This window comes from Rhinolophus sinicus, linkage group LG02, assembly GCF_036562045.2.
Source record: "Rhinolophus sinicus isolate RSC01 linkage group LG02, ASM3656204v1, whole genome shotgun sequence".
In the NCBI taxonomy this organism is placed as follows: domain Eukaryota; kingdom Metazoa; phylum Chordata; class Mammalia; order Chiroptera; family Rhinolophidae; genus Rhinolophus; species Rhinolophus sinicus.
The window spans coordinates 79,651,433-79,663,844 of NC_133752.1; the positions used below are offsets into that span (position 1 = coordinate 79,651,433).

Consider the following 12,412-nt stretch of genomic DNA (forward strand, 5'->3'; position numbering starts at 1 on the left):
TTTTCCATGCAAAAAACCTGGCATAAGACTAGGAATCCAGCTCATGGGGCAGGCTTGGCTGCTTCTGAGCTCCCTATAGCTCTAAAAGTTTTTCATTCTATGAATTAATTCTTCCCGTGATTTCTCCCATAAATAAAGTGTTCCTTCAGAGAAGGAGGGACTGTTTGGGAAGTTGTGTTTTGTCTGTCAGGCCATGAGCAATATATAAAAGAATCTGGTTCTTGAGTGCTCACCACAAGCATGTAGCCATTAGCTAAAAAAGTAACCCAAAGATGAGTTTGGTCAAAACTCCACCATACTGATGAGACGTAAAGTCATCGAGGTCACTGAAAGGACAGTTGATTTATATTGTGACTCTTTCAAGTGAAATATTTTTCATTAAGTTAAAAGTCTTGGTTCCCTACCATTTCAACAGCACTTCACATACTTATAAGATGCAATCTTTCTTGCCCTGTGTGTCTATCTATACACAATGGTTTTCCTTGGGGCAGGATTTCCCAAGTTCCTCAACATTCATTCCTGTCCTCTATCAGAGATCTTAAAACCCAGAACAAAAGCAGATTGAAAGAATGGACGGGGAGAATCAGAGAAGACTAAATTCTTTTACTTAACTATAAGCAAGTTAGAATGTAACATAATTTCTTTTTGGTGTGTGAATGCTCCCAACATGTTCTTAAATATTAAAAAGACATACAATGCTCAATTCAATTGAGAACCTTCCACAGAAAGTGTTTCAATAGAATAAGCGAATCATAATGTTTCCGTTTCACCATATTATTTTAAAGTCCATTTGAAAATTTACATGTGTATAAATTCAGAGGTTTAAGAAATTTCAAAAGCCATAGAAACAAAGTTCAGGAAGCAGAAGGCTGGGAACTTCCCTGCTCACTTAATCCATGCTTAGTTTTACACTCCTCACAGGTAAGCAGGCAGTGCCTAGAATAGAAGCAAAAATAGAGGTTTGTACTTTGACCCTGGAAGCTCTAGTCTTAACACAATATTATTGAGAAACATTTTCTATACTAAAGTTCACAAGCCCTTTATTTTTTTGGAATAATAGGAGTTATTTTTTGGTTTGAGACCCTAGAATTTCATTTAAAAAAAAAAAAGGCCAATAATGATCTTCATGTCCACTGTTTTCACAGTATCATGCTGCCTCTCAAATAGAATCCACTGTGACAAGTGAGAGCCTTTAGGGAAATGTGTCTCCAACACTAGTCCTGTAATACTGTAGTAGAAATAGCTATTATTTACTGAGGACTTACTGAGTGTCATAAATAGTCATTTCTATGCCTTATAACATCCCATGAAAACAATTCTGCTCACCATTTTATACATATAAGACAATGGAAGATTAGAGAGTTTAAGAAACTTTTCCAAGTTTACATAGTTTAGTAAGTGATAGAATTGGTTTTCAACCCAGGTACTCTAAGAGCAGAAGCAATGCCTTTAACTCCAGAGTCCTACTACTTATGAGAATCACGGTATATATTAACATAGCAAAGGCTCTGAGAAGTCCTGCAGTAAAGAAACCTGTTTAAATGTGCTGTAACTCTGTGATGGTAGAAGCCATGTCTGCTGATTAAGATACTCTTTTGAGATTTGCACAAGGCCTTGCACACAGTAGGTACTCACTAAATGTTTGTCAAGTAAATGAAATAGTTAACTAAGTTAAATAATAAATAATTATTAGTGAAGTTGAATAGCAACAACTCAAAGTTTGAGGGTTAAAGAGATCTTTTTAAATAAATGGATGTTAAAAAAGACTTTAATATTATAAATGTTGACTGATCTCTCATTTACATTTTTATAATTATCTTCAGTACAATCCCACAACCAAACAGATTACAAACCTGTTATGCCCTGGACCGAAACCAGCCCCACGAAGCTGAATATCAAGGGAATGGAATTTACTCTGGCATATTCCTATGTACGATGCCTTTCCAAGGCCAAACCCCAAGATACCAGCAACTGTAAAAACAGGTTAGGAAAGATAGATTATATAAAGGTTCAGGATTTCCTCCATCAATTACCTTCTAGAACTTTCTTTCTTAACAGTAGTAATTTTTATATTAAAAATACAATGACAGGGTTGGCCAGTTAGCTCAGTTGGTTAGAGCATGGTGCTGATAACACCAGGGTTGCCAGTTCGATCCCCACATGGGCCACTGTGAGCTGTGCCCTCCTTAAAACAAAACAAAACAAAAACCATAGTAAATCAATGAACAAAAACTCTGAGAATGAAACTCCCTAGTAATGAGCAGGATTCAGAACTGGAGACTTTCTGATCTCAGTTTTGAACTGGTGATAGAAAGATCAGGACAGAGCAAGCAAACATGTGACCCTGAGCCAGGCCGCCTGAGGGAGGCCCCCAGCAAACAAATATCTGAGGCCACCAGGGGAGGTGGAGATGGGGTTCGGGTTGTGGCTCTGGAGGTAGCCTCCAGATCAATGGGTAGGGAATTCTCTTTATGGATTGGAGTTTGGGGAGCTGCAGTCCAGCCCGTCTGTGGGGCAGAGAGGTCACGAGGCAGAGGGAACCTCCCATGGAAGAAATCTCCAACCTGCTCCTCCCACTGGGAATGAGGTTGCAGACTGTAAACTGGAAAGCATCCTCTTTGTACATAATAGGTCTAGGTATCATGAGTGGAAGATGAAACCCCAAGTTTGTGGCAAGTGTGTTACCAGAAAGTCCCTGATTAAAAAAAAAATCATTCATTTGTTATGTCCATTATAGAAAATACTTTGAAAAGACTAGCCAAAAGAAGAATGTTAAAATCCCTGATGGACCTATCATTCTGAGGCTGTTCTGTTGAAATCCTTTGTAGATCCTGCCAGTCCCTCCTAAGCCATGTTTTAAAGAGGACGAAGGTGAAGTCTCTATTGCTCAGTTTTACATCAGAAAATGTTGAATAAACTGCAAAGTGGCAAAAAGCGAAGACTGATTTTTCACAGAGTCAATTTGGTTAACCTGGACATGCATATCTCCAGTGGCTATAAACATTTTCTTTTAAAAAAAATGATTCTTTTTTACTTCTATGACTTACGTGCAACTTTAGGCAATGATCCAAATCTTGGGTTAGCTGCTAAATAACCTAAGGAGTCATATGAAAATACATTATTATTTCATTTTGTAACATTTAAATTGGTAAAGTATAATGAAATCAAAGTCTAAGAGATACACAGATTCTTAATCTAAAGAGATGGTCTTCAAAGAGTTATAATTCAAAGCCAGCAATGCTGAGCCGAGTCCTTCTTATGCTGCCATCTCTCTGGTTCCATTTTCTGATTCACTCTCACTTTTAAGAACCCTTTTGATTACACTGGGCCCATCTGGAGAATCCAAAATAATCTATTTTAAGGTCAGCTGATTAACAGCCTTTCCATCTGCAATTTTAATTTCCCTTTGCCATGTAACCTAATACTGGGGGTGCCAAAAAAAATACACACACACATGACTTGTATTTATCTTTTGTTATCGGTATATATTGAGCATTACAATTTTAATAGTTTTTTCCTTTCTTAAAATGTGTATATGTTGTTGTTTTTTTTGGCACCCTGTGTATAGTCATTCACTCATTCCAGATATTAGAACATCTACCAGAGGGGGAGGGGGAGGGGCTTACGCTGAAAATAGGCAAAAGCCTGCATACATCAATGGTTCACCAAAAAAATAAATACCAAGCATCAAAAAGCTGCCAGGATGCTCACAGAAAATGGGGCTCCCTTACATTATGGAACAAATATTGAATCTTACCGTGGTGGACTAGTCCTTGGGTAACAAGCATGCTTACAAGAGAAAAAGGCAGAGCTGTAAAACATAAATGACCTTTAATACTGGCATTTTAGGACATGGCACCTCACCCAGAAGTGAGGGAGAATTACTCTGAGTTTTTTTCTCTTAGCTACCTCGGCAATGAGTTGTTAGTCATTTGCTAGTTTACTTATTCAACAAATATTTGTTAAGTACTGCCTGGAGAATTTTCTTGGTGTCGGCCCCAGGCACCGAACTTGACGTACAGCTTTAATCTGACAAAACTTAAATCCCATGGTACTCCACCTCCGATATCCCCTTTTACCGAATGCCCACCGTGTACCAGATTCGGATGACTGCATACAACACAGACACCTCAGAGAGTGTGTGTGTGTGTGTGTGTGTGTGTGTGTGTGTGTGTACACTTCGCTGTTGACTTTGGAAATGGCCTTTAACTATATATTTTGAAAATTTCAGTCCTACATAAAAGTTAAAAACCAGTACAATAAACTCCTGCCTATCCTTTCTAGGATAGTTCCCTGCCTTTGTCTTTCATGGCATTTTGTCGCACAATTTGGATGTCTATTTTCTGAGGATTCCAAGATTACTACATTCATGTTAAACATGAGTGATGTTTAGCTGTGACTTTTAAAACAGGCAAGTTAGTCTGGCAAAGGCAGTTTCTAGTTCTGTCAAAATGTGTCAAATGAGTTTTTTTCTAAAAGCAGAGAGCAGTGATAAACATCTAACTCTTCCTACCAACCAAGACAAATCAAAGAGCAACCAATTTTTCCTCTCATATCTACCTGATGGTAGGCAAATGGGTCATACTGAAATGTTAGTCTACTAGGGCTTAATTAAATTACTTACTCATCGGTTGTCAGAAAAGACATGAATGAATTGCTAGAAACACAACCAATAATCATAGTAATGCATAGTGAGTATCAACTTCTAAAGAACATTACTGCCCAAACAATTGATACTGAATTTGAATGACTTAAGAAATGAAAATGAGTATTTCAAAATAAAATTATCCTCATCAGCAATGTTGTAAATATTGGGGCTATACCTGTAGGCTCTATTATGACGTTTTCAAATTACAAATCATGAATTTTTGAACACACAGCCTAAATTCACACCCTTGTCTTACTTATATATGACAGGCCCAGGAAGAGGGGGCAACTCAGCAGAAAAGATTATTTCAAAGACGTTGTAAGAGAAGTATTAATGGATGCTGCCACTTTTCATTCATTCCACAAATACTGAATAGGTACTTTCTCTACGTGAAGCACTGTGGTTGGTGCTGGATGAAGCAATGAACCTGACATTACTTCTGAACTCAATGAGGTTAGAGTCAAGTGGAATTTAGGAAGGTTTACTCTCAAGAAATTCTAAATAATATTCTTGGCACATGTTCTTGGACACATGACTTTTTGCAAAATGAGGTAAATCAGATATTATCTCTGCCCTTAAAAGCTTCTCAATACAGATTTCAACTCTAAACAGCTCCCCATATCAAAGGTCTTTAGTGAACTATGCAAAGTTCCTGCTCAAAAACAAACGACCATAATTCGAATGATACTCAGGCAGCTGACTGTAGCACAGGTAGTGTTACAGATTAAGATGGTGCGATTTACCTCTCTTCCAGAAACTTTCTTCTTGACATTCTCGGATAATCTTTGAAATCTCCCCTCTGTGGATGTGCAGTTTTGATTTTGGACAAAACAACAGGCTCTGTAAGGAAAGTTCGATGGTGAATCGACTGAAATCATTAGAAAAGCATCCACTCTGTCTTCTCTGGAGGAGGGCATAATGGTCTCTTCTCTCTGGTCATCAGCCTGTCGTTCTGTGTGGGCCGCCAGCACAGAATAAAGACTAGTTTCAGGGAGCGCCTTCCAGCAACAAACGCTGGATGGACTTGAACAAGAAAAGAATTCCAGTTGGAGAAGCAAAGAGTGTGACTTATTAATTAGTGAGCATGGAGCAGATACTGTGTTCCCCTGAAAATAAGACCTAGCCGGACCATGAGCTCTAATATGTTTTTTGGAGTAAAAAATTAATAGAAGACCCGGTCTTATTTTACTATAATAGAAGACCTGGTCTATAATATAATATAATATAATATAATATAATATAATATAATATAATATACCAGGTTTTATATTAATTTTTGCTCCAAAACATGCATTAGAGCTGATTGTCTGGCTAGGCCCTATTTTCGGGGAAACATGGTACCTGGTGAGAATGAATTCCTGCTCAGACCACATTTTCTTTCTTACCTCCAGCCTCTGTCCATGCAGTTCATGACCCCTGCAATGCTACTCACTCTTTGACTACCTGGTCTCCCCAGGTCAGTGTGGCCTACACCGTAAACAGAGGTTTCCCCTACAGCACAGTATTTACAATCTGGGATCGCACTCTGGGCATTGGATTACAAGTTATCTATTTATAGATCTGTATTACAATTTACGTATTTATACTTCTGTATGCATTTTTAGACTAGGAACTCATCAACAGATTGCTTTTAATTTTTCTACAGTTTCCTTTCTATCTTGACTTTTTTTAAAAAAAGATTTTGTTGGGGAAGGGTAACAGGACTTTATTGGGGAACAGTGTGTACTTCCAGGTCTTTTTCCAAGTCAAGCTACTATCCTTTTTCAATCTTAGTTGTGGAGATCACAGCTCAGCTCCACGTCCAGTTGCCTTTGTTAGTTGCAGAGGGCACTGCCCACCATCCCTTGCGGGAGTCCAGGAATCGAACTGGCAACCTTGTAGTTGAGAGGATGCACTCCAACCAACTGAGCGGTCTGGGAGCTCAGTGGCAGCTCAGCTCAACGTGCCGTGTTCAATCTTAGTTGCAAGGGCAGAGCCCACCTTCCCTTGCAGGAGAAGAGGAGTTGAACTGGCAACCTTGTTGACAGCCCACTGGCCCATGTGGGAATCGAACCAGCAGCCTTCGGCATTAGGAACACGGAGCTCCAACCACCTGAGCCACTGGGCTGGTCTGTATCTTGACATTTAAAAAATATACATCTGTAAGTGGTCTGCAAATAATTTCTTGTACAACTATTGATATGGTTAACATAATAACTTTTACTAGTTCTACAATATTTTTTTATCATGTTGATATGCTGCAATTGGGACTAACTTTCATCTTTTATGATTCTTCCCCTTTTATAGATATGCATGTATTATTCACTCAGTCTTATCCACGTCTCTACTCTCATTCCCCTCTGCTCATCACCACAACTCATGTGGATCTTTTGTGTGTATGCATCTTTGCAAAATGTTCCTTGTCTTGGGTGCGTGCATCTTTAAAAATGTAATTGTTTCATATAGTTAATTTTATTTTAAAAATATGTCCAACTTGGTTTTATGCTTTTAAGATCCCTCCCTATTGCACTCTACTTTGAGTTCACTGCTTCTAACTGTTGCATACTTCTCCAGGATGCATCCAAGTCCCACCATCACATGTCGCCTCACAGACCCATGTAAGAACATTTTTCAGATATATATCTACATGTAAAATACAGGGTGTATTCCCAGTTTGGCGATGTCTTTGTAGACTGCTCTCCCCAGTGTCCTGTGCCATTCTCCACTCCCACCAGCAGTGCCCGGACGTTTCTCTGGGCCTACAGAGCCTAATAAAGCTAGTTAAACTGGATTCCAAGCGGGTTAGAATAAAGAAAGGATTTTCTAGCACTTGGCACTAGCCAGTTTTTCTAAATTTTGGCAGTCTAATAGGTATAAAGTAATAATTTATTGTCTCACTTGCATTTCTCTGGTAACTAATGTGTTTGGGCAAGACTGCCCTGGTCGTCTACTGTTGAGGTAATGAATCCCTGCAACTGGCCCTGGGCTGTCATCTTTCATTATATATTGGCTCATTAATTTTTTATTATAGTAAACTACACATAATATTTACCTTTTAGCCATTTTAAAGTGTACAGTTCAGCGGCATTAAGTACATCCACAATGCTGGGCAGACATCATTACTGTCTAGGTCCAGAACGTTTTCATCAACCCAAAGGGCAACTCCATATACATTAAGGAGTCTCTCCTCATTTCCTCTTCCTTCTAGAACCTTGGCAACCGCTAATTTGCTTTTTGTCTCTATGAACTTGCCAATTTGGATATTTTATGTAAATGGTATCACACAATATATGACCTTTTGTGGCTGGCTTCTTTTCCTTTGCATAATGTTTTCAAGGTTCGTTCCTGCTGTAGCATGTATCAGTATTTCGTTTCTCCTTATGGCTCAATAATATTCTATTGAAAGACCACATTTTGTGCATTCATCCCCTGGTGGATATTTGAGTTGTTTCCATCTTTGGAGCATTGTGAATAGAGGTGCTATGAATATTCCTGGTTTCTGTTCGAACACCTGGTTTTAATTCTGCTGGGCAATCTAGTAGTTCTATGTTTGTCTAATTGAGGAAGTGCCAAACTGTTTTCTATAGGAGCTGCAGAATTTCTCCACATCTTTCTCAACTCCTGTTTTTTCTGTTTTGTTTTGTTTTTAATTATGGCCATGCTAGTGGGAGTAAAATGGTATCTCACTGTGGTTTTGATTTGCATTTCTCTAATTACTAATGACATTGAGCATCTTTTTAATTGCTTGTTGCACATTTATGTATCTCCTTTGGAGAAATACCTATTCAAGTCCTTTGCCCATTTTTTAATTGGATTGTTTGTCTTTTTGTTGTTGAGTTTTAAGAGTTTTTTTATATATTCTGGATACTAGACCCTTATCAGATGTATGACTTGCAAATAATTTTTCCCGTTCTATGAGTGGTTCATTCGTTTTCTTTAAAATAAATTTTATTAAATAATTTGTTCCTTACTATAAAGTGACACTTGTATTTCCTTGTTTGTGAATTATTTATGTAGGTCCTCTGCCATTTACCTCTTGAAGTTTTAATGTTTTTCTCATTGAGGTGCAACCATTTTGCTGATTGTGCCAATGTTCTTTTTGGAACTATTTGTTTGCAGTAGATGTCAGTGTGGATGATGGTCATCATTTCCTGAGCACTGTCCCACGGTCTGGTCACTGTGCCAAGCACTTACATGCATGCTGACAAGGTGGAAGGACCCCATGGCACCTATGCCTTCAAAGCTCTACAAACAACCCAAACAGGCAACCCGTCATCTTTCTCTATAGCTCCCCACAGCGCAGCACAGCACACAGAGGTGGTGGTCAGTGTTAGTCACAGCGATGAGAGAAGGAGCCGTTCTCATTCTCCACTATCCTAGCTCCTCAGCAAGCACGCCTCCTTATCCCATTGTAAAGATCTCCTCTTGGTTCTTGCTGTGGTTGTGACAGAAATAAGGAACACCTCTCTCCCTGCTCTCCCTCAAACACACACATATATTCGCATCTAGGGTCACAATGCTATGAGTCCTGTAGTCAAGATGGAAGCTCCTGCAGAGCCTCCCCAGAGGAGCGCTGGAGATCCTTTTCTGTACAGCCATCAATGTTTCATAGCTCTCCAGTTCACAAAGGCAACTCAGGTGTCTAAATTCTTTTCCTTGTGACTTGATATCATCTGTCTGTTTGCCTCTCTGAACTTCGCTCCTTAAATATCACTTCCTCCATAAACTATTTTTAGCTTGAAAAGCTAACCCTGGAGAACATGAACTCCATTTACCCATCTCAGTACTTCGGCTTTTCTTCATTTATGTGTCCCTGAAACACGTAATACTTATTCTTAACGAGATGAAAATTGAGTTATCAGTCTGATGGCTAATTTAGTAGTTAAGGACTCTGCTACCCTTAACAGGAGTACCTTTCAGTAGCATGTACGTAGTATGGTTAGCCCTGGCAACAAAAATATAAAAACAAGCATCAATATCATTCTGTTAGATTCAATTAAGAGTTTTGCTCTGCCAAAGGAAGTCTCTTTAGTCATTGACAGACTATGTAAGAGTTAGTTCAGCTGGATTCTACATAGGGAAGAGTATAGAAAGGATTTTGTAATTAAAAATTTAAAAGATGTCCTTTCAAGGCAGTCAAAAACACATTTTCCTTCCCCATTCTATTTTCCCCTGAACCCATCCAACAAAGTGCCAGACTGAAAAAGTAAGATGACTGGTCAAGGATGAGGTTTAAGGAAAGTATTATACGATGTTGCTCTTCAGATGGTAGATTTGCAAATTAACAATATACCTGCTTGCTTGGAGGTGGCAAATGGGGAGGTTTATCTTGGTTTTCATGAGTAGACAATGAAGCCATGATGACCTTATCTTTGCTTCTCTTCTAGTTGAGTGTACTCAGCTTCTTTACTGGATGTCTAAGGAAAGTAAAAGAGAGTCACTGTGCTGTGACTGAGTGTTTACATCAACCTTAAAAACACCCTTAGTATCAACTCACCTATTTGGAAAACTCACTTTCATTTTGTCATTAGTCTTCATCTCCAACCACCTGGAAACTCACTTTCTAACTCCTCCCCCACCAACACACACAAATGTGAAATGTCACACTATGAACAGTGAAATGTTTTACTGCTTATAAATGGCGTCTTAAAAAGAGTTTCAATTCATTACCAGGCCATTAACTACACAAATATTTACTAAGTGTCTATTATATGCCAGGCCAGGGGATAGAAGGAAGGATAGATAAGGCACATTCTGTGCTAAAGGAACTCACAGTGTAAAGGGGAAGACACACAAGTCAGCAGTTACACAGATGCAAAGGGCTCCCCTAGAGGTATGCCAGGGAGCAAAGGAAGGAATGGAGGCAAAGCCTAGTCTTTCTGGTCAGGTCTGAGACATCAAAGACTAAGATTCTTGAGTTTGTAGAGGGTGGATGGACTCCGGGGCATGAAGCCCAATTGGACAGGTGCTGTAATAGTCCATGCAAGTAAGTATAGAGACCTGAACCAACACCCTGCTGGGAAGCATAGAGAGGACAAATTTGAGTTTGGAAATGTTGAATTTGGGTGCCAATGGGGCATACACTGGAATTAGCTAATGGGTATTAGAATATTTGAGGATTTGTGTCTGGAGTTACAGATTAGGGGGAGGCTGGAAAGATGAACTTGGGAGTTGCCATCGTAGAGATGATAGGTAAAGCAAGAAACATGAATAAAATTGTCTATAAAGAGTATTGAAGTATGTGAACATTGAGGCCAAGGGAATACCAACAAGAGAAGAAAACAAAACAGGCGAAGGAAATGACTAAGAAAGAATAGCTGGTACAGAGGGGAGGGAGTTTCTGAAATAGAGAATAAATCACTGCTGTCACATGGCTCAGAACAGTGATTTGGCAACGATGGACATAGTCCAGATAGACTATGAGCCGCTGTTCTGCCAGTGGCCACTGCACCCTGCAGCCCTGGACTCCATGACTGCCATGGAGTTCCCTGCAAAACAAACACCTTATACACAATTCCATTTCCTACCGAACTGCCAGGCATGTGAGCCAAGGGGCCCTCACTTGGACCAAGTTTCACTTTAGGTACCCAATGTTATTGTAGAGAGAGCATGATGCCCCACAGTGAAACGTCCTGGAATCAGGAAGAACTGAGTTCAGATCCCGACTCTACTCCTTGCTAGCCCTGTGCTTTGGGGCAAATGACTTGATGTGTCTGTGCCTCAGCTTTCTCATCTGTTAAGTGGGGGTAATAGACAAAGCAACCTTGAAGGGCTGTTGCAAGGATGAGGGATTAGGATGAGGATGAGGGATGAGGCCCATAAGCCTCAGCTCCACACCGAGCATCCAGCTCATTGGGACAGTGTGAGCCGCAAAGGGCAGCTGTCAGAGTGGCTCTGGGCACGTTGGATCTCCAGGAAGTCTTTGCTGACCCAATGTCAAAATAGATTATCTGTGCTTCGTCAAAGGTAGGCTATTGCTTCAAATCAAGAAGCAAAGATACGCATTTCAGCTTTGGTGGTCAGGTCCCCTCGCACCCAATTAAGCATCACATCTAAGCAAGCCGTCTGAGGGTATTGTCTTCCAGGCGCAGCTCCCACTACCACACCCCCGTGTGGTTTGGAGTTCCGCGGCTTCTTCAGTGGGGTGGGGGTGGGGAAGGAGTGCTGACTGGTGCGCAGCAGGACGGGACGGGGCGCGTGGTGGAGGGACAGCCGAGGGGGTCACCGCACTCTCCGGTTGTGGGGAAAGCGCGGAATCAGCCTGCAGGAATCCGCCGCCATCCCCAGGCTGAGGCCGCCAGCACGACCTCAAGCCCTGCACCCTTGACCGGGTTGCTGCCGGAGCCCGAGCACCGCGGAGAGGTATTGGCAGGGGCGACTCTGGGCGGCCGCTGCCAACCCGCGCGAAGTACCCGGGTCCCCGAGGACCCCCGGCATAAAGCGGCCAGAGGCCACCCTCTCCTCGCCACCCCTCCTGCTGTCACCTCCAGGCGGGGGGATCACCTGCGGGGTGAGGATCGCCTCGCAAGCTGCGTCTCCTGCGCCCGCTGAGCGTACCTCGCCTCCCTGCGCTACTGCGGCTGCCCTGGCACCTCTGCCCGCCTCCCCGCGTCCTCCCTGGCTCCTTGCGGCGCTCCGGGACCACAGGTCCCCTCACCTCTTTTCCCGGCCCTCACCTCTCTTCTCTGAGCGTCTCTCCTGCCTTCTCCTTCCTCCTCTTGCTCCGCCCCCTCGGCTCGCTGCTTCTCGCCTCCTTGCCTAAGCCACTCACAAGTGCACCCCCAC

At 41.4% G+C, this 12,412-nt stretch overlaps 1 protein-coding gene across 4 annotated transcripts; it reads right to left on the reverse strand.

The window, feature by feature from the left end:
- Positions 1-588: 588 nt before the first annotated feature.
- Positions 589-12,412, reverse strand: OCIAD2 (OCIA domain containing 2). 4 transcript variants are annotated; one of them, XM_019741071.2, is made up of 7 exons: positions 12,304-12,412; positions 9,921-10,044; positions 5,392-5,488; positions 3,758-3,811; positions 3,048-3,095; positions 1,854-1,971; positions 589-936 (listed from the first exon to the last, which is right to left on the reverse strand). In XM_019741071.2, exons 2-7 carry the CDS (start codon positions 9,984-9,986, stop codon positions 855-857), a joined length of 465 nt encoding a protein of 154 aa, XP_019596630.1. In that variant the 5' UTR covers positions 9,987-10,044; positions 12,304-12,412; the 3' UTR covers positions 589-854. The 4 variants fall into 4 exon arrangements, with proteins under 4 accessions (XP_019596630.1, XP_019596632.1, XP_074180771.1 ...); XM_019741073.2 differs by having other exon boundaries at positions 12,185-12,322; XM_074324670.1 differs by having other exon boundaries at positions 12,131-12,313.